The sequence below is a fragment of the Calliphora vicina genome, chromosome 2 (assembly GCF_958450345.1).
Source record: "Calliphora vicina chromosome 2, idCalVici1.1, whole genome shotgun sequence".
NCBI classification, from domain to species: Eukaryota; Metazoa; Arthropoda; class Insecta; order Diptera; family Calliphoridae; genus Calliphora; species Calliphora vicina.
The window spans coordinates 13,629,078-13,651,926 of record NC_088781.1 but is presented as its reverse complement, the minus strand read 5'-3'; the positions used below and the strand labels follow the sequence as shown (position 1 = coordinate 13,651,926).

The window sequence follows — 22,849 nt, the reverse complement described above, 5'->3', positions numbered from 1 at the left end:
CATCATTAAATTTTCATCAGAAATATTCTGATCAGATTCCCTCCCGTACAATCTACAAAACAATTGACTAGCAAACCCTTTAGTTTCCGTTTTGAAGCTATGCTTTAAAAAATTTGAGATATGGACATGATCCCGAAATCATGTACAATATAAACGTATTAAAAACTTTTTTATGTCGTTCATTAATTCGGGTTTTAAAATGAGTAACTAATTCTTTAGTAAATGAATTATTCACTTTTTCTAAATTATTTATAACAAATTGTATTATACCCTCAAGATCTATCAATTGCTTAATCAAGTGGTCTTAGGGAGTTACACAAATATATCCAAAGTTTGATATCATTGTCAACGCAATCATTATAAAAATGTCATCCTCAATATCACTTTCGACGACCGTTTCAAAATCACATTCGACATCAGTGGTGTTGAAACACTTTAATCTAAGTTAATATTTTGATTATTAATTGAGATTCTGCTATTTCCCCAGCATATGTTCATGTATATACGCTAAAATTTCAGTTCCGAAATCAATTATAAAAACATTAAGCCTTTTTTAGTAAATAATAAATATTTTATTCCGTACCTTTTATTTTCATTGGGTCAAGTCCTAAATTAAAAATTGTTAAGGACTTATATTTAGAATTGTAACTTCTAGAACAAATATTTATAGGAGCTATCGTACCACCCATCTGCAGTGATCGAAATACTCCCTTTAACTTTAGTTATTTGTCGAATTTCAGAAACAATACAATTTCAGTTTTTGTAAGTTTATTACTTATTTAAATTTGGAATTATGAAAAAAAATTTTAAGCAATTTAATAAATTTAAATATATATGTAAATTTATTCGTTTTATTCGATTATTCTACATAAAATTATTCGAATTATTCGTTATTCGAAGATGGCAATTGTTATATTGTTCGAATAATTAATTATTCGATTAATCGAACGATCATTACTCGAATAAATACCGTAATATGTATGCACAAATATATTTTTTTCTATAAAGTTTTCTTGATATTATCACTTTGATAAAAATTTTACCAAAAACGCTGTATTTTATGTTTTGAAAAATTTTTGAAAAAGTAACCAAAATGAAAAAATAACCAATTTTTTTGGTTGTAAAGAATAACCAAAACGGCAACACTGGAAGAAATTGTAAAAAAAAACAAATAAGAAAAAATCATTTTGTTATTTTCTTTTTGTCACGTATTCGCAATAACACAGGGTTGGTTAATTTAAACATAGCACCGGAAAAATACAACTCTGTTTAACAGAGCTAATAATAACCAAAAAAAATTTTCACAAACGCACATTCAATCCATAATTTTTCAACACTTTTATAATACGCGCAAATTTCACAAAATCTATGTATAATTTTATGTTTTCTGCTTTTTGCACATTCTTTTTATAATTTTTAGTAGCTAAATAATGCAACCGTTTTTAGGTTTTCACAGCAACCAGCTTTTTCATATAAACCAGTCAGCTGTTCCATTAAAAATTTAGTTTGTTGTTGTTCTAGTTAATGAAATCATTTAACATTGTTCTTTCGGTGGGCGAGTGTTGCAAAGTTTTTAATTAATTGCTAATTTAAACAAAAACAGGTTAATAATTATCGTATAAGTGAAAAGCAAACAAAGTGCAATATTAGATATATATAAATATAATAAAACAAAAAAATAAACAAGCTTTCTACTGCCAATTGTACTTGCTGTGTCTTTAATATTAAACAAATAAAGTGCCTAATTTTAGTTAATGCAATATATAAAACGAATTATTTAAAGATACAAATTTAACTAAAACGTGCGCAAATTTTGGTATTTGTATAATTTATTTATTTAATCAGTGATTTTTGCTGTGCAACTACTATCTTTTGCCAAGGTTTTCCAGTTGTCCTTGGTTTATTTAGCAAATCAGTGAATGATTTTACCAATTTTACACTGTAAGTAATAACGAACTTGACTTTCAACTTTCTGTTGTCTTGTATTTGAATTATTTGTACACATATGTATGACTTGCAAAGTTATTAAATATGTATAAACATTTTCAAAAGTACTACTACTGGGTATTAATTTATATGTCCAATATTTTAAATGCCTTTAGTTTCGCACTGTTTATCTAATTGATAGAAGTAAAATTGTTGAATAAGTATTATAGTGCATTCAATAAGGTCAACAATTAATTGGTTATTTGATTCTTTTTGAGACGATTGACAGCTCGAATGTTTTTAAATATTTGAAAATAATATAGGGTATCGGTCAATCATTAACCAATTGACCGGTATATTTTTGACGATTAACTGTTCAAAGATTTTAAAATATTTCAAATGCTTATGATCGTTAACTTGTAACCAGCGTTTGAGGTTTCCCGGATAATTTTATTTCTGGGAATGATCAATTTCATTTCAAGTTTACAAAAAAATCTTTGTTTGTTCATAGGAAAAATCAAGTTTAATTTTGGACAAATTATGAATTTTTCATGCTGATTTAAAATTTTTGAGTTTGATTATTTTTCACGACTAGGTTTGGAGTTTATTAGTTATAAAATAATGTTTTTAGAAAAAAATTTGCAGAAAACAAAATAAAGTCAAAGTAAAAATCAAAAATTTAAAAATTGAAACTTAAATATCTTTTTAACTGATGGTCAACTTTGACACCCTGCATTTCACCTTGTATTCTAATAGGATGGTCACAGATTAAATTTTTTGAAAGTTTATCTCATCGTGTACGATTAGTTAGGATATCATTTTGTACCAATTTTCTACCGACCACACTGTGATGGATTTGAACAGAATTATCAGGGGTTTTGAGACCAGTAGCTTATGCTAGGAAAGTATAGTTGTAGTGTCGTGAGTGAGACAAATAAAAATGCATATTTATAAAAACGGAAAAAAACATTTGGAATATTCACACGGTCTGCTATTAGTCATATTGTCATAATTTCCTAATATATTATTTGTATATATGTATATAATATTTGTTGTTGTTGTTGTGTTTCAAACAAAAAAGATCTAAACTAATAACACTTGGTCTGTTCAATAACAAAAAACTAAGGGTACTCATTTAAACGCTTAAGTTTCCCATTTGTGCAAATGGGCAAATTTGCGCGACATGTTTCATGAACCCACCTTTTCAATTATGTGCAAGTTTATACAGAAAATTTATATTTGTCAAATAAAAATACATAAATTCAACAAAAGCTTTAATAATTTTTTTTCAAATTGTATAAATTTTAAAATGTTGAATGAAAGTTAAATCTTTGGAACAAACGGTGGTATACATAGTTTGGAGGACTTTGTTTATGTTCTAGCTGTTGGTTAATGTTTTCATACACAATGTCATTTAATACAATCATTCTGTTCCAAAGTTACACAATTTTCACATGCACAAAATTTTTATATTTTATTTGATTTTTATTTCTTATAAATAAAAGTAAACAAAAGCAGCTGATTCATCAATTGCACAATAAATTCAAGTTTGCGAGTCTAAATTGTCGCGCAAACTTATCGGAGTTGTGCAAACGAATTTCCATACATTTTTTGACATTTCATTTGCGAGAGTGTAAAAATGCACAGATTGCACAGTTTGCGAGGCTTTTAAGCGTTTACATGAGGACCCTTACTATTATGAATTATCACAAATTGTTTATAAATTTTCCTGTTTTTCAATACAAATTTAAAATGTTTGTGTGAAAATTTGTAATAATTCGAAATAGTTTTTTGTTATTGAACAGACCAAGTGTTATTAGTTTAGATTTTTTTTTTGTTTGAAACACAACAAAAATTTGTTTAATCTATCATAATATATTAGGACATTATGACGAAATAGTAGACCGTGTGAATACTCCAAATAAATATTTGCAATTTACAATAGTTATTCATGACTAGTACAGCTATATTTCAAAAATAATATCTCAGCCTACATATGTATTTCAAAAATGCAACTTACAATAATCTTAATATGCAGCAAAATGACTCAGTAGTCTAATGACATCATCAGCACTCTCTATCCAGTAATTATAGATAATTACTTTTTTATACTTATATATTTTTTTTTAATAAACTGCTTTATTTTTCTTAACTTTAAACCTTAAAACACGAACCCTCAATCTACTCCAGCTATTTACAGCAAATCGTTATCAAGCGTATGAAAAAATATATTTTTCCAAGTAACTAAACAAAACAATAAATGGATAATTGCATGTAGTTTTATTGTTGATATACGAGTTTGAGTATGTAGAATAATTGTTTTTAAAACGCAAATATTTTCTTTTGATAAAAAAAATAAAATTGCTTATATTCTTATAAAAAGAAAAAATAAACTTTTGGTCAGAGAAACCTTACAGCAGAAAATAAATTAAAGTAAATTGTATTGAATAAAAAAACACTGCACGTTAGTTATTTGTGGAAATTAAATTGGTATTTATTGATTTTAAAGGTAAATTAATTGAACAATTTAAAGCATTATCAAAATTGTAGTATTTTGTGTCTGAGTGTCTGTTTAATTTCTAAATTATTTTGAGTTGTAATAATGAATGTATTTAGTTTGTTTACTTATAAAAATGTAATTGCAGTGGTAATTTGGATTTTCTTTTTCATATACATTACAATACATACAATATTATATTTGTAAGTACAATGTACAAGTAAATATGTATAACGAAACAAAAAAATCCAGCTAATGTAAATAATTTATTTGAAATATTAATTAGTACTACGTCACCTTAATTTTGTTTATTAATTTTCGACTGAATAATGATTTTCAAATATTTTTCCACAATCATTATACAAATCTTTGCATTTGGTTGCTAATTCTGTTGTTAATCTCCAAAATGTATACACATGTATGTAAATTGTAATTAGGAACATTTTTAAAATGAGGTAAATAAGCGTATAAAAGCTTAAAATTGACGAAATGTTCGAAATCAATTTCAAACCACAACAATATTATTATAATCAATAACAAATTAGGTAGAATGTTAACCTCACACTTTCGAAATAATTCATTTAATCAAAAGTATGACGGCAACAAAATAAAATTGACGAATTTAACCGGTTTTTAAATATTTTTTTTTTAAATTATTGGGTGTATTAATTAAAAAATTTACAATGTTTTTTGAACGCGATAGCCCTCAAATAACTTACATACATGATTCATATATCAATATATCCGCTATAGACCTGGTTGGGTTGCTATTTAAAATCTAGTAAACCAGGACAACCTCGAATTTTGACCTATTTTTTTTATCTATATCTGGATTACAAGTCATTAATATAGACAATAATATTAGATATTTCAAGTCATTTATATAGACAATAATAACAGATATTTCAAAGACCTTTGCATCGGCGTATATAACCATATAACCAGAAAAATATATTTTAATCCGAATTTTTTACACTCAAAAAAATGTTTGGTCAAACATTTTTATCACTTATAAATTTAAAAAAAAGTTTATAACAATTTTTTGCAATAAAATAAATTAAAAAACAATTTAAATTAAAAAAAATTGTTGAATTGAAAATTAAATAAAAAAAATTTAATTTTTTTTTTACTGAAACAAAAGAGCTTTTTAATGTTGAAAATAGCAAATGTACAAAATCTGTTATATACCGCAATAAAATTTTAAATCTCTATTTTAAGAAAAAAGTTTGCGCAATTATTGTTGGCGATTTTTTTAAAATTTCACCTCTTTATATTCAATTCGTTATCAACCACATCAGTTTTAACACCTATTTATAAATGATTAAGATTCTAATGTTTTAAAGTGAAACTTTACAGCATGATTCCTGAGTACACAATACTGATCCTTGGTAAATTTTATGTGTATATGACTGTTTTAATAATTAAAACTTGTATGAGTATAAAAGTGCAATTCCGAGGAGAAGTTGTATGGGTGTTAGGCGAAATAATGGACCGATCAACCAAAATCAGTTGGGTTTGTTCTTGGGTATAATTAATCCTAAAAATATTAAAAAAATCTAGCCTTTAACTTAAAAAAAAACATTTTACCAGGTTTTCTGGTAAAATGCTCCAAAAAGAGCGATTGAACTAGATGAGATACATACCTAGTCCATTTTTGAACAATGAACTGAAATGAGCGTTCATTGAATTGAACTAAATATAAATCACAAGTCTAATACTTCGTGATGTCAACTCGCAATACATTGATAAGAAGAGAAAAAATAAATAAAATAAAACAAATAAAAATATTATTTTTAAATAATATTTTGAAATCCGGACGTTCCGTAGCCACCAAATAATTTATATACATGATCGATACATCAATATATCCGCTATAGTTCAACATAGATTGCTATTTAAAATGGTAAAAATCGACCCACAAATAGCTGAGTTATAAGCAAAAAACCACGACTACCGCGATTTTTGATCGATATCTGGATCAATAATATATAAAAGATATCCATATCTAATGATAGGTATTTCAAACACCTTTCGTATATAACGCCAAAGTAATTGTCAAACCATTGACAATCTAGATTTTTTTTACCAAAAATTGTTTTTAATATTTTCCTTAAAGTATACTTTGGTGAAGGGTATATAAGATTCGGTACTGTCAAATATAACACTCTTACTTGTTTAGTCTCATACTTCCACTAGCTTTGCTCAAATTTATTTCCAAAATTGTTCTTTTTTTAATGGAAAATGTGGCTTTTTAACAAAACTACAATTGTTTATGGGAATAAGTCTTTATTATTATTTTCACAGCAGCATTTTTTATGTGAATGTTAAAAAATAATAAACAAAAAAATTAAACATATTTTGCTTCTTTGTTGCTAAATTGTATTCGTTTTATGTGCTCTTTGTTGAATTTAATTTGTTTATTGCTCAGAATTAACTTAAAAACTATTTTTTTTTTAATTTTATCTTAAAACTCATTTGTTTAGGTCTAGCATATTTACAATACCTACGCAATTGCAAAAAGGTTTTTAGTCTTGCAAATACATATGTTTAAGTTTAGTAAATCAGAGTTAAATAAATGTTGTTGTGGTTGTATTGCAAACTGCAGAACTTTTACAAATCCTACTACGTTTGCAAGGGTAGTTTACTATGAACAGTAAAAACTTTGAAAATTTGGAAGACCTCCAAGTCGATAATCTTAAATAAATATTAAAAGAACCTTGCAAAAATAATACATATAATGGCTATGATATAGAATCTAAATTTTAGATGTCTGTGTTTTTCTTTTTTCTTATTCTCAACAAAGAATATTATTGAAATTTGTAGAGCCTACGCGTTCTTTATAATTTAAATCATAGAGAATAGACATAGAGCGGAAACTCAGTTGTCAAAAACCTAAGTTGTGAGAATGTATTAGTAGAAAAAACTATGTGAAAACAAAAACAACTCTCGTATGTGTGATTATTTTGAGTAATTTTTTTGTTTCAGTTTTTTTCTAGTTTCCGCTCTATGTTTCTTTATATTTTAAATATTGCTTCATATTTATTACTTATATGTTTATTATTGTTATTTATAGATTCTATATTAAAAATGTTTCTTTGTAATATTTACTTCTTATCGATTTAAGTATACACATATTTACATTATGGGAAATTTCGTCAAAAAATGTATTCAGTGGGGCTTTATGAATATGTTTGAATTTCAATGATAAAAACAAAAAAATATATACAAGTATTATTGAAATTAGTATTAAAGAAAAACGTCATTTACTAAATACATACAAATATATAGTGATTATCTTGTATCTGTTATCAAATAATATTTTTTTTATTAATAAAGTACTTAAAATGAGTACATTTCAGTTTATATAAATATTAATGAAACTATAGCTACATGGATACAGTGTTGACGATCTAAATAGTAATACTTATAAGTAAAATAAAGAATTGTAGGATTAACTTGATTTTCATTATATCTGTTTTATGTTTAGTTTCAGATGTCTGTATGTTGAAATTAACTTTCTGTAGCCCCCAAATAACTTACGTACATGATTCATACATCAATATAACCGATACAGTCCCAGTTGGGTTGCTATTTAAAATCCAGAAAATCGGCCAATAAATTACAGAGATATAAGCAAAAAACCACGACTACCTCGATTTTTGATCTATATCTGGATCATTAATATAAACAATATGGATATCTAATGATAGGTATTTCAAACACCTTTCGTATATAAAGCCAAAGTAATTCGGACCTACAATAGTAAAAATTGGGAAAAATATTTTCATCAACAATTTTTTTTACCATACATTTTTTTTCAACGTTTTTTTTACTAATAACATTTTTATCTGGGAAATTTTTTTTTTAAGATTAACATTTTTTTCATGAAAAAATTATTTTAATCTTTATCTTAAAGTAAACTTTGGAGAAGGGTATATAAGATTTGGCACAGCCGAATATACCATTCTTACTTGTTTATGTAGTTTTTTTTTTGTACTTATTACTAATTTATTATTCAGAACTGTATATTCATATCTTCCAAATAGTTAAATACAAAATTGTTCGTTGGAGGCCTATTTTGGAGGCTCAACTTAATCTAATCTGTTTAGAAAACAACTAAAATGATTAAACATACAACGCATAAACATTCTTTTTATTTTAGTTAATATATAACTATTCTTTCAACAATAGATATGCGGAAAATTTAAAATTTCTTTAAAAAATATCAATTCTGTTGTCTTTGTCTAAATCATTGTAAATATATATTTGGGTTAAAAATTAAATGGAAAAAAATTGTTTTTGATTACAATGCATTACAGTAAGCATATGGGTGTATGGCTTAAAAATGTGTAATTTTTAAAATTTTTAGCTTTTATTTTGAAACATTTGTACAATATAATTTCATTCATTTCATCCAAAAGAACTGATCATTTTAGTAAAATTGTTTTATGCTAAATTTCCAATTTTCCAATTCACTGAAATTTATTGTTGTAGGATAAGCTATTTCCTATGCGCATTTCACTGCTTGCTTAGGCCAGATCATCAGGAAACCTTTTCCCAAAAGGCTTTAGAAAAACTAAAGATATTATACAAATAAAACTATAGAGCGTTTGAGAATTACAGACACTCAAGCTTTATTTGTAAAAATATCAAAGCTTAAACAAAACACCAACAATAAACCGTGATTTTATCTTTTCTTACATTTCCTTTTGAGGCCAAGAACGAATCAAGCCAATATCGGATACTCTGTTCCAAAGTGAAGCGTATCCCAGAAAAGCGTTCTGCATCGATCGAAGCAAATAGTAGTCGGACGGGGCACGGTTGGGACAAAACTTCCCAACCACTTAATTTTAAATACTTTTTAGATGGTATTGCAACATTCTGGCGTTTTTGACCAATGCTCGCTTAATATCAGTTGATGGTCGGTCAGATTTCAACAGTTCATAATAGATATGACCCTTTTGCTCCCGTCAAGTACAGATAATTACCTTAGCGCCATGGATATTTGGCTTTAGTGTCGTTTCGGCTGGGCTTCACAAACGATCTCTTACGCTTCGGGTTATCGTAAGGGATTAATTTTTCATTGCAAGTAATGATTCGGTACAATAGATCTTTCTGTGGAAATGCCCATACGTATGTTCTTTTTATCAATGTTATTTTAAATAAATTAAATACTGTTGTTTTTAAAGAATGCTTTTCATAATCTATATTACTCTATATGAGTTTATAAATGTTTATGCAACTGTTTGCTGGAGGTTGTTTCTTGTACTTAATAGTTAATCTTAATCTAATCATATACCTAAATATTTTAAAAAGGAAATACAATTTTGAATTCATAAATTAAACTTTGAATATAAAATATTTACTAGACTATAAAAAATAGCACAATAAATCGATAATTAGAAGCTTGATATATATAACTACCGCAAATAAACCGAATTGACTATTTTTTTGATGATCCTTGTTTTATGAATTATACAGCAGATCTGGTTCAGCGACTGCAATTTGTTTCTACTAAACTTATACAAGTTTAAGACCGATCATATAATAATCTACACTAAGTAAGAGCAAATTTGTATTCTATTAAAGTTTCAATAATTTTAATAACTATTTAGAAAGAAGTGGTTGGCAAGTTTTGTTTTACCCGCCTTATAGTCCAGACCTTGCCCCGTCCGACTACTATTTGTTTCGATGGATGTAGAATACGCTTTACTTCAGAACAGAGTATAAATTGGCTTGATTCGTTCTTGGCCTCAAAATATGAGCAGTTATTTTGGCTCGGAATTCATATGTCAGCAGAAAGATGGTAAAAGGTCATAGCTAACAATTTCCAATACTACTATTACAAATGTTTTAAAATAAAATGTAGAAAATTTTAAAATTTCACATTTTTAAACTATTAATTGTATAAATTAACCAGTCTGTAAGAATTTTGTTTCTAGACTGAATTAAATAAATATCGGAAACAAAAACCTATTTGTAAGAGTTGGACAAATCGTAATTTACAAGGTTATAGAGATGTTAGAAAATTGTGGAAACAAGTGTATTAGATATAGTATTTTGCTAACAATTACTCGTAAATGCTTGAAAGTTATAGATTTAAATAAAATTGCCTTTATATATTCCATAGAACCCCAAAATTTGCAGTTATATCTACTTCTGAAGTGATAAAAATGTAATTAGGTAAAAAACTACTTTAATTTGTTATAAGCCCAAGACAAATACAAATTCATTATCTCAGTGCCCTTATTTTATTTACAAATTGCAACCACTTGAACACTTTTTTGCGATTGCAAGAATATACTATAGGTACATATTTCAATTTTATATAAGCTACAGCTATTTGTGGCATTATTATAAGATTAGAGACGATTAGAAATCGATTGATTAAGACCTCCGGTGTTTATCGTTGTTGTTATTTTCTGTTATCTCTTGGTCGTTCATTCACTTTCTTTTTGCTAGCGATTAACTTATTTAAATATGAACCCTGGTCTGCTATATAATTTTAGTTTAATTTAGTTTTGCTACTTAAACGGTTGTAGTTATATATTTTTTTTTAATATTTTTGTTTGTGAAATCGGAATAATTTTTTATTTCCTTGGCATTTCAATAAATTTATGTGTTCATAAGTTTAGCAGGTATTACAATTTATGTTTAATTTTAAGAGTGGCAATATATTTTAATTGAATCAAAGTGATCGGACAACAAAGTGTTTAAAATGTGTTAAAATTTATTAAAATAAACATTTTCAATAATTTGAAATTTTGTTTAAACATTGTGTGCAAAGTTGTTGGCAATTTATTGTTCAATTTTGTTGAATATATAATTTAAAGAGTTGTTTATATTCAAAATCTTAAAAATAATTATTTTGCTCTGTGTGAATTTTTTTTTTTAAATTTATAAATATTTATAAATAGTTGACAGCCCCGGCTTCGCCGGGTAGCATTTACTAATGTTAGTTCTTCAAGTTTCTCCAACCACATACACCTGCCTGTTGTTATTTATTTGCATATAAAATATCTAAATTTGTACTGCATACTTTAGGGAGCTTTTTTATTACAGTTGACTGGACTGAAAAAAGAAATTTCCGAGTTTTTTTTTCTTTACAAACCATCTCCTGAAAATTTCGAATCGAATAAAAAAAAAAATCAGCCAAATCGTTCCAGCCGTTCTCCCGAGATGCCATTACATACATGGACCATTTCATTTTTATATATATATAGATTTATTTATAATAATTCAAAGAATACATTAAATTAATTATTCTAAACATTTTGCAGACTAAAAATTCCTAAGGTTTGAAACAAATAATTGTCGCTGGGAACCAGAAAACTCCCAGAGCCGCATGCTCTGGCAGTTTTTTGCCAATGCTCTCCTCAAACGAATCAGTTGCGTTCGGTACAGGTTCCCTGTGAAGGTCTGGTCAGATTTCAGCCACTCATAATAGATAGGACCCTTTTGCTCCCACCAAGATCTCTCGGCTTCAATTCGTATGGTACCCAATTTTCAAGCTTTTAAATGAATCCTGCCAACGTTTTGAAATTGCTGCAAGAGTAGCTTCCAATGATTTTGCAAGTTCTTGTTGAGTTTGACAACAATATTCATGGAGTAATTCCTCCAATTCTTGGTCCTCAAACTTTTTTTGGCTCACCTGGTCGATATTTGTCTTCCTTGTCAAAATCGCCACTTCTGAACCGTACAAACCATCTCTTGCATGTTGAAACCGATGGAATATATTAATCACTAGTTGATCGCCCCGGCTTCGCCCGGTAGCATTTACTAATGTTAGTTCTTCAAGTTTCTCCAACCCAAGCACACCAGCCTGTTCTTATTTATTTGCAAATAAAATATCTAAATTTGTACTGCATACTTTAGGGAGCTTTTTTATTACAGTTGACTGGACTCACAAAAAAAAGAATTTCCGAGTTTTACTCGGAAATTTTTTCTTTACAAACCATCTCCTGAAAATTTCGAATCGAATACAAAAAAAATCAGCCAAATCGCTCCAGCCGTTCTCACCTGATGACATTACATACATGGACCATTTCATTTTTATATATATAGATAGATAGAAGATAAGCTTTGGTGAGCAATCGGTGTGCTTCAGCGGCACTGTTTTTCAAATACCCAATACTAAGTTAAGAGAAAACACTTTTTGGTTGTGATAACCGAATTTGTAGCCATTCGAATCATTCTGTCGTATTAATCCAATTTTTTCTGTTTTGGCTGACAAATTTAAGTTGTGGTGGCCAAAAATTCGGTTATTTCAATAGTAATTCTTCTTTCTCAACTGACTTTCTTTAGCTAGAACCTAAAAAATCTGTGAATATAATTTATTCATCACAACGATTCTGTTTTCTCTGTGCAGTAAAGTAGTTCGAATAAGCAGTTTTAGTTTAGTTAGTTGTTCGAATAAGCAATTTTCATATTTTAGGTTGTCCAATGTTGGACCTACGTTTTGTTAAGAGTTTATTGTATGTATAACAGTGATATTTGAATGAAGTTATCACTATTAGTTTTAATCAGTCAAAATTCTATGTCTTGAAAAAAATGCGTAAAATTCATTTCGACACATTATTTTTCAAATCAGAATGTATAAACAAATTTAAACCACAGACAGGTCACGGTCTGGACTTCCCAACAACATCATTCTAAATACTTTCTAATAGGCATTGCAGCATGTTGTCATAATGGAATATTGCGGATTTATGTCGGCCGCATATTCAGGGCGATAAGATATCAGCAGCTCATAATAGATAGGATCCTTTTGCTCCCACCCAATTGTCATTATTTTCTTTAAATATTAATATCCTTAGAAGTTTTAATATTAAGAACTTTAAAAACCTAGAAAAGCTATTTTTTAAGTTTTAAATTACATTTTTTCTGTTTTTATCACACAAAGAAAACTGTTTTGATTGTGATAACCGAATGATTCTAGATTATTATAACAAAATTTTCATTAAATATCTATTGGATAGGACCTGCAAAACAAATAAGAATCCCGATTAAAATTATTTATCTATCACTTGAACTTTTTTATTAATTAGCTACTGTTAATGTTAATAACTGCGTATAAACAATAGATAACAGTGAAAAAAATCCAAAAAATTTAACTAACTCAAATAGAAATCTAATATTAATAATAAAATTGAATAAAAAAAACAGGAACACGACCACTTGAAATATGAATAAATGATCAAGTTTTGTTATCACCACTACCTCTTTATGGTAGGTAAATTCTTTATATACTTAGACAACATTTAAAGCATTTTATTTGAATTAATTGAACAAATCTTATCGATTATAATAAAGATCTTATAAAGGCTATTAAGTATATCATTTAATATGCATATTCAATAATTGTTATATAACTTAACTTAGACTTAGTCCCATTTTCTCAATCTTTGGTTATTTTTTATCGTGACGATATACCGACAGTTTTCATACACTCATTTTATTAATTGGAGGTATAGTTACGAAAAACGATAAGACTTAAACTATGAAGAGGGGCAAATAAAATAAATAGTTATCTAATCTATAGTCAGTATCTTTTTACAAAATAATTAAACTTCTATTTAGTTTTCATTGTTCACCTATATTTGTTTTTAGCTGTAATCTATTATGGGCACTTGCACTTGCAGTTTTTATTGTATAACTTGTCAATAAAAATATCGAGGGCCTGCTTTTGCAATTATTTTTTACTTGCAAATAATTGCATTTAGTTCATTAATTCAATTATTAAAAGCTGGTTATATAACTTTAGATCAGTGGTATGGGGCCGAATTACCGCATTCGATATCTACACGCAGAGAAAAAATATAGTTGGGCATGGTTACTGTAACCATTTCAATATTGTTACAAGTTTTTTTAAACTATATTATAGTCACAGTAACCATTTACATGATTGTGGTAATCATAATATGGTTAATTTACGATTCACATGATTGTATCAATATGTTTGTGACAACCATTCATATGATGAAGGACTTATCATATTATGTTGCTCTCGGCTTAAGGCTTATCATAATCTGAGAACAACATATTATAATAAAATTATTCATCATAAATATGGTTGCCACAAACATATATTTGTTTACTGTAACCATATATATGGTTGATACAAACATGTGAATCGTAAATTAACCATATTATGGTTACCACAATCATGTAAATGGTTACTGTGACTATAATATTGTTAAAAATGTTGTAACACTATTTAAATGGTTACAGTAACCATGTCCAATTATAGTTTTTCTCTGCATGTAGTAAAACTGATCGTAATTTTCTTATTTGAGATTATGGCATTCGAGACAGAGAAAGTGTAAAATAAGTTATTATTATCCATGCTCTCTTTATGAAGACCAACAATTTTTTTTTTGAAATAATACGGTAGCTCTTGGCCGATTGGAGATATCTTAATGAAATATCTTATAGTCAATGTTGAGGTGTTTTTATACCCTTCATCTTCATGATAAGGGTATATATAAGTTTGTCATTCCGTTTGTAATTTCTATATTTTTCATATCCGACCCTATAAAGTATATGTATATATTCTGGATCCTTATAGATAGCGGAGTCGATTAAGCCATGTTCGTCTGTCTGTCTGTTGAAATCGGGATCTAAATCTTCAATAATTCTGTCAGACATGCTTTCGAGAAGTTTGCTATTTAAAATCAACAAAATCGGTCCATAAATAACGGAGATATGAGCAAAAAACCGGGACAAACTCGATTCTTGACCTATTTTTGATCTATATATGTATTACTAAGTCATTAATATAGACAATATGAATATCTAATGATAGATATTTCAAAGTCCATCGCAACGATGTAGATAAGGCTATAGTAAGTTGGACCTACAATGGGTCAAAATCGGAAAAATATTTTTTAACCCGATTTTTTTTTCATCAAACAATTTTTTTGTCATACATTTAAAAAAAAAATTAAAAACCAAAAAAAAAATATTTTTTCAATTTTTTTTTTTAAAAAATTTGGAAAAAACAATTTCGAAAAAAAAAAATTTCAAAAACAATTAAAAAAAAAATTAGATTTTGTTTACCTAAAAATATTTAAAAAAAATTATTTTAAAGTATAATTTGGTGAAGGGTATATAAGATTCGGTACAGCCGAATATAGATCGCTTACTTGTTTTTAATTTGATTTGTATTTACATGGGTTCGTGCATGTAATGGGGGCTAGTGAGTGGCATCAAAAAGTCAATTCTTATCCAAAGTCACGAAATTTCATTGGGTGTATGACTTAAATGTTTTATTTCGAAACATTTGTCCAATATAAATTTTTTGATAGTATTGGCCATTGTAAGCTATGACCTTTTCTCATCTTTCTGGCAACATATGGATTCCGAGCCAAAAGAACTGCTCATCTTTTCATGCCAAGAACGTTCCACTCTGTTCGAAAATGAAGCGTATACCAGAGAGACCGTTCGGATCGATCGAAACATATATTAGTCAGACAGGTCACGGTGTGGACTTCCCAACCACTTCATTCTAAATACTTTCAAACAGGCATTGCAGCATGTTGTCATGATGGACTAGTGTCGGTTTTATGTCGACCGCATATTCAGGGCGGTAAGATATCAGCAGCTCATAATAGATAGGATCCTTTTGCTCCCACCCAATAGCCATGAATTACCTTAGCGCCATGGATATTTCATTTTTATGTCGATTCGGCTGGTTGGCCGGGCTTCACATACTATTTCTTACGCTTCGAGTTATCGTAATGGATCCATTTTTGATGATTTGACAACAATCTTCATGGAGTATTGCCTCCAATTCTTGGCCTTTAAACTTTTTTGGCTGGCCTGGGCGATCTTTGTCTTCCGTGACAAATAACCACTTCTGAACCACACAAACCATTTCTCGCAGTTTGAAACTGGTTGAAACTTCAGCTGCACTTTTTTTTAAATTAAAGAATTAAAGCCAAACTTCCTGCACATGGCGCTTTGTTGGTACAAAATTCTTCATTTTATAATCAATTGAGGTAGAAATCAAAAGTGAATTTTTGTCCCTCAGAGTACTAAATTAAAATTTATTTTATTTATTAATTATTTTCTTATTAGCTAAGTTATTCTTTGTTATAGAATGTCTAAAATTGGTGGACACAGTACAATAGCACTGAATTTATGACTCAGAGAGGTCATAATAATTTTTTGTTTCAAAATTTTATAGTTCATATCAACTACTAAACAGAAGCATATTTTTCAAAATATGTAGATAACATAATAATGCACACATAAATATTTCTAAAACTGAATTTTTTTATCAGCACTTGCACACTATGGAATTGTTTTTATTCTAATTTCATTGAAGTCTTATATATATTTAGTAGAGTGACAATCAGTTGTATGGAAAAAATTTTTTGTTAAAATTTTGAAGAGTGCCGGGTGGAATATTGTGACACTAGGCCTAAATGTTAAGTGCTGAAAATTTGAGCCAAATCGGGCAACGATTTCTGGACGCGCATCGAGGTCAAAGTTCAGATATATGCAAAATTTTACTGTTAATATGGAATAAATAGGTGAAACTCGTTAACTTTCTGCATTGTTTTCTAGAAATATGTAGATTTATTTATATTAATGAATATTACATTGAAAAAAAAATTTTGGAAATTAACCCTGTATCTCCTTTGGTTCAAAATGACCCAAAAACTGTATTATCGCCAAAATTAGAGAAAAATGCAATTTTTCAGTTTTTGAAAAAATTTTGCTACTAAATAAATACTTTTGCAATTGAATGCAAAAGAATCGAAATATGTACGTAATTATCGTTGTAATCAGATATAAATGACAAAATTTGATTAAAAAATTTTAAAGTTATTACAAATTCGCCACACCATTAACGTGTTTCAGGCCACTTGAACAAAAAATTTAGGAAACAAATTAAGATCTTTCGAGAAAAATTAAAATAAAAGCCCATTTTTACTTAAAATATGTCCATATTTACTTTTATATGAGTTTTTGTCTTCGTAGGATACCGTTAACCTATTCGCAGGTATGGCCAAAAAAAATAATTTTTTTAACGGCTGTTTCAAAACTCCATTTTCAAATTTTTAAAAATTTTGTTAAACAAATTTCAGATTTTTGCGATCATCACATTGGGGTTTATTGAGATCAAAATAGGGAATAAAAATATGAAAAAATTATGTCAATACCTCTTACAGTTTTTCCGTACCTGCGATTTAAATTTTGCGATTTTCAAGAAAAACTAAATTTTTGTCCATATCTAGGCGAATGAGTCCAATTTCCTTACTGTTATAAATTTTAAGTAAAACCTATTCATAATATTATAGTCCTTGTAATTTTAAATATGTTCTGAAAGTTTTACTAAAATCGGAAAACGATAACCTTTGAATCGTGAAGGTCAAACGTCAAATTTTTCAATATTTGGAATTTCTAATGAAAAGATAGCGAAATGTTATATATTTTTGTGCCGATTTTCATGAAACCAGAGGAAAATATATATTGCGGTCTAGCATTTACAACAACAGTGAAAAAATGGATTTTAACCTTTAAGAGGACTTGGGGTCAAAATGGTTGTGTTTTTCGTGATTTTAAAAGTTGAGGGTAATTTGGACCCCAAGTGCTGCTAAGGGTTAATTTCCATTTTTGTGCTGTTCTTTTAAATTCTGGACTTTATGTTATATTTTCCTTAAGTTGCATTAAAATCGTCCCAAAAATATGTAACATTTCGCTATCTTTTCATTAGAAATTCAAAATATTGAAAAATTTGACGTTTGACCTTCACGATTTAAAGGTTAACGTTTTCCGATTTTAGTAAAACTTTCAGACCATGTTTAGAATTGCCAGGATTATAATACTATGAATAAGTTTTACTTAAAATTTATAACAGTAAGGAAATTGGGCTCATTCGCCTAAATATGGACAAAAAATTAGTTTTTCTTGAAAATCGCAAAATTTAAATCGCAGGTACGGAAAAACTGTAAGAGGTATTGACATAATTTTTTCATATTTTTATTCCCTATTTTGATCTCAATAAACCCCAATGTGATGATCGAAAAAATCTGAAATTTGTTTAACAAAATTTTTAAAAATTTGAAAATGGAGTTTTGAAACAGCCGTTAAAAAAAATTATTTTTTTTGGCCATACCTGCGAATAGGTTAACGGTATCCTACGAAGACAAAAACTCATATACAAGTAAATATGGACATATTTTAAGTAAAAATGGGCTTTTATTTTAATTTTTCTCGAAAGATCTTAATTTGTTTCCTAAATTTTTTGTTCAAGTGGCCTGAAACACGTTAATGGTGTGGCGAATTTGTAATAACTTTAAAATTTTTTAATCAAATTTTGTCATTTATGTCTCATTCTAACGATAATTACGTACATATTTCGATTCTTTTGCATTCAATTGCAAAAGTATTTATTTAGTAGCAAAATTTTTTCAAAAACTGAAAATATTGCATTTTTCTCTAATTTTGGCGATAATACAGTTTTTGGGTCATTTTGAACCAAAGGAGATACAGGGTTAATTTCCAAAATTTTTTTTTAATGTAATATTCATTAATATAAATAAATCTACATATTTCTAGAAAACAATGCAGAAAGTTAACGAGTTTCACATATTTATTCCATATTAACAGTAAAATTTTGCATATATCTGAACTTTGACCTCGATGCGCGTCCAGAAATCGTTGCCCGATTTGGCTCAAATTTTCAGCACTTAACATTTAGGCCTAGTGTCACAATATTCCACCCGGCACTCTTTGAAATCTAAAAAAAAAAAATCGGCTGTCACTCTAATATTTAGTGATAGTGTTTTTTTTTTGGCGGCCAGACATAAAAACTATTAGATTGCAAACATAATATTAAAGCAAGAAGTGAATTTAAAACATATCATTATTAAAATATTAGTTCAGACATCCGCAGTGTACCATATATATGATTGGCATAAGGAGAATATTAATAATAATAACAAGTTATGCTGTTTCGCTGTAATCTGAACAGATATTTATATCTTATTTGATAACTTTTATTCATGTTGACTACAGATAAATAGCCGCTCTTATATGGCCCTTGGTGGATACTTTAAATCATAGTACTTTATATAAGTAATTAATAAATAATTTTCTAATCTTTCAAATATTTTATTTCTTTCAGATGCCTACCTAAAGAGCTACAGCAAATTTGAATATATATTTAAGAAGCAAACTAATTTTTAACTCAAATAACAAACAAAACAAGGACAATCGATTTCGGCAGCAAATCGTGCTTCCATAAATAGTTAACACTTTTATTTGAAATTAACTAAATATAAACTAAAAATGTGCTGCAATTGTTGCAGCGTTAACCAGCGTAAAGCTTGGGTTTATGGTTTGGGTACCCTATTTGCCACTTTGGGTGTAATCCTATTAGTTTTGTGGGGTAATTGGGCGGAATCATTAGTACGAAGTGTAAGTATTTATTCGTGCATTAAGTTACACATGTTTTTTTTTATTTATTTAATTGTTTGTTTATTTGTGTTTATTTATAAACTAGGGTTTAGTTTTGAAACCGGGCAGCGATGCTTATGACAGTTGGGTGGAGGCACCCATACCTATTTATTTAACATTTTATATGTTTAATTGGACCAATCCCGAAGAGGTTAGAAATCCTAAGGTTAAGCCTAATTTTGTGGAAATGGGCCCCTATGTTTTCTTGGAGAAACATTTAAAGGAAAATATTTCGTTCTACAACAATGATACAGTTTCGTATTATGAGAGAAAAACCTGGTATTTCCAACCTCAACTATCGAATGGCTCGTTGGATGATATGTTGACTTCGGGACATGCTGTAACAGCGGTAAGTTAAAAAATCACTAAATATTTGTTGATATATAATTTCGTTCAACTAATTAAACATTTACCGCTACCACATTACAGACTGTAGCCGATGAAATGCGTCATTCCAATAGATTTTTAAAGAAAATCATTAATTTCATTTTCAATCATGAGGGTGGTAAACTATACGCCACCAAACGTGTGGGTGATTGGATATTTGAAGGTTATCAAGATGATTTGGTAGACTTTTTGAAACTCTTCAATACAACCAAAATAAATATACCATACAGTAAATTTGGTTGGTTGGTGGATCGTAATGGTTCCCTAGAATATGATGGCTCTTTTACCGTTTACACTGGTGTGGAAGATATTACAAAACTGGGCCTACTATCGCATTGGAATAGTAAAAACGAGACAGGCTTTTATGAACCACCTTGTGGTATTGTTAATGGTACTACTGGAGATGTCTTCCCTCCAAACTTGGATCCAAAAGGTGAAATCACCATATTTGCCACCGATGCCTGCCGTTTTATGAACTTGCGTCCGAATGGTACAATGGAAAAACATGGTTTAACCGCCATCGAATGGGTGGGTACTGATGAAACTTTAGACTCTGGCGAGAATTTCCCCAACCAGCAGTGTTTCTGTGATCCCAGACTGGAAGATTGTCCCAAAACTGGAGTGGTAGAGTGCAAGAAATGTCGTGATAATGCTCCCATATACGCTTCTTTTCCACATTTCTATCTGGCCGATGAATCATATTTGAATGATGTGTCTGGTCTGACACCAGATCCCCAGAAACACAAATTTGTATTGGCAGTGGAGCCAATTACAGGTCTGCCAGTGCAAATCAATGGACGTTTACAAATTAATATGAACATGATAGCCGACAAAGATTATGAGTAAGTTAAAAGAAATAAGAAATTTGCCAAAAATCTGTTATTTAATTTATTTCAAAACTCTTTTTAGTATCTTCCGGGACATTAATGAATTCTTAATGCCACTGTTTTGGTTTGATCAATCGGCTTACTTAAGTCCTGAGTTGGCCAAAAAAGCCAGGGTAATTATTACAAACTTAAACTTAACACTCGTAATTTATATTAATCAATTTTATTTTTCTTTAACAGCTGGCTATTAATTTAGAAGATTATGGCCGCTACTTTGGCATTGCCTTAATCTGTTTGGGTGGTGTCTTCTTTATCACCGGCATTGCCCTGACTCTTACCAAGAAATGGAAACGCACGCCCAACGATGATGAAGACATGTTAACTAACTGATTTACTTACAATCATATTTATATGTATTAGTTTTTATTAAAAAAAAACTCACCATTTTAGTCTTGTTTCTATTCAGTTATTGTGCCAAAATTTAGTTTTTTATGAACCTGTTTGTATATATTTAATAAGTTTAGTATTTTGTTTTTATCTCATTTAGTTTATTTTGTGTTTAAATTTAGTTGTGGGATTTTAATAGCAATATTTTATTTATATTGCTAGATTTTTTGTATTTTAAATTAAGACAAAAAAAGTACTATACCATTTAAGTTTTTTTTTTAATTTTTTAATTTAGTTTATAATTAAACAAGTAAAGCAGTCACTTAACTATAAATTCCATATTATGTACGATAAAAAACAAATGTGATAGCTTATAAGCATAAAATATGTAAATAAATAAAAATTAACGTTTTTTATATAAAAAAAACTAAAAGTTTATAATAAACAAGTAAGAAAGCTATATTCGGCTGTGCCGAATCTTCACAAAATTAAATATTGAAATAATACAAAATTTAAATACATTTAGGTAAAATTTTTTTTTTAATTTTTTGTTTTTTTTTTCATTTTTTGTAAAAAAAATTTTCGAATTGTTATTTTAAATTTATTTTTCAATTTTAAAAAAAATTGTTTGGTACTTCAAATTTTTTTTGGTGAAAAAAAAAATGGGGTTAAAAATTATTTTATCCGATTTTGACCCATTGTAGGTCCAACTTACTATGGTCTTATATACGTCGTTGCAAAGGTCTTTGAAATATCTATCATTAGATATCCATATTGTCTATATTAATGACTCAGTAATCCAGGTCAAAAATCGAGGTTGTCCTGGTTTTTTCCTCATATTGAAATCAAAGTTTGGCGATAACTTGATTTCGAGAAATGGACCTGTCTATTGGAACCAAGGTCGTGCGATTTGACACCTCTCGATTACTTCCTGTGGGGCCACGTAAAGTTACTGATTTATGCTGATAAACCAGCGCCTTGGAGGCCAACATTGTATGGCAATGCTCGAAAAAGTGGCCTAAAAGTCCAGAATGCGCTTCGTCAAGAAAATATGCCCGAAATTATTTTCAAATGTTGATTGGGTCGCAAATGAAAAATGTAGAAAACGGAATGACAAACTTATGGTCCTCTATTATGGATGGCGACCGAAAAAAAGTTGCGTTGTCAGTTGACAAAATGATATTACAGATGGCAACTGCCAGCTATAATTTTCTGTTGCCAACTAGACATTTGTGGTGGCCATTTGACAATGCAAATGGAGTTCGGTTGCCATCCAAACTTTTTTTAAAATTTTACTAAGTGCTCGAAATTTAATACAATTCAATTGAATATCTATAAAATTTATTAAAAATATAAA

At 28.6% G+C, this 22,849-nt stretch overlaps 1 protein-coding gene across 1 annotated transcript; it reads left to right on the top strand.

Annotated features, from left to right (window-relative positions):
* Nucleotides 1-1,562: 1,562 nt before the first annotated feature.
* Nucleotides 1,563-21,925, top strand: crq (croquemort). Its single transcript, XM_065499792.1, has 6 exons — nucleotides 1,563-1,941; nucleotides 19,560-19,852; nucleotides 19,938-20,240; nucleotides 20,321-21,120; nucleotides 21,188-21,278; nucleotides 21,346-21,925. The coding sequence occupies exons 2-6, from the start codon at nucleotides 19,724-19,726 to the stop codon at nucleotides 21,493-21,495; spliced, it is 1,473 nt and encodes a 490-aa protein (XP_065355864.1). The 5' UTR covers nucleotides 1,563-1,941; nucleotides 19,560-19,723; the 3' UTR covers nucleotides 21,496-21,925.
* The last annotated feature ends 924 nt before the right edge of the window (nucleotides 21,926-22,849 follow it).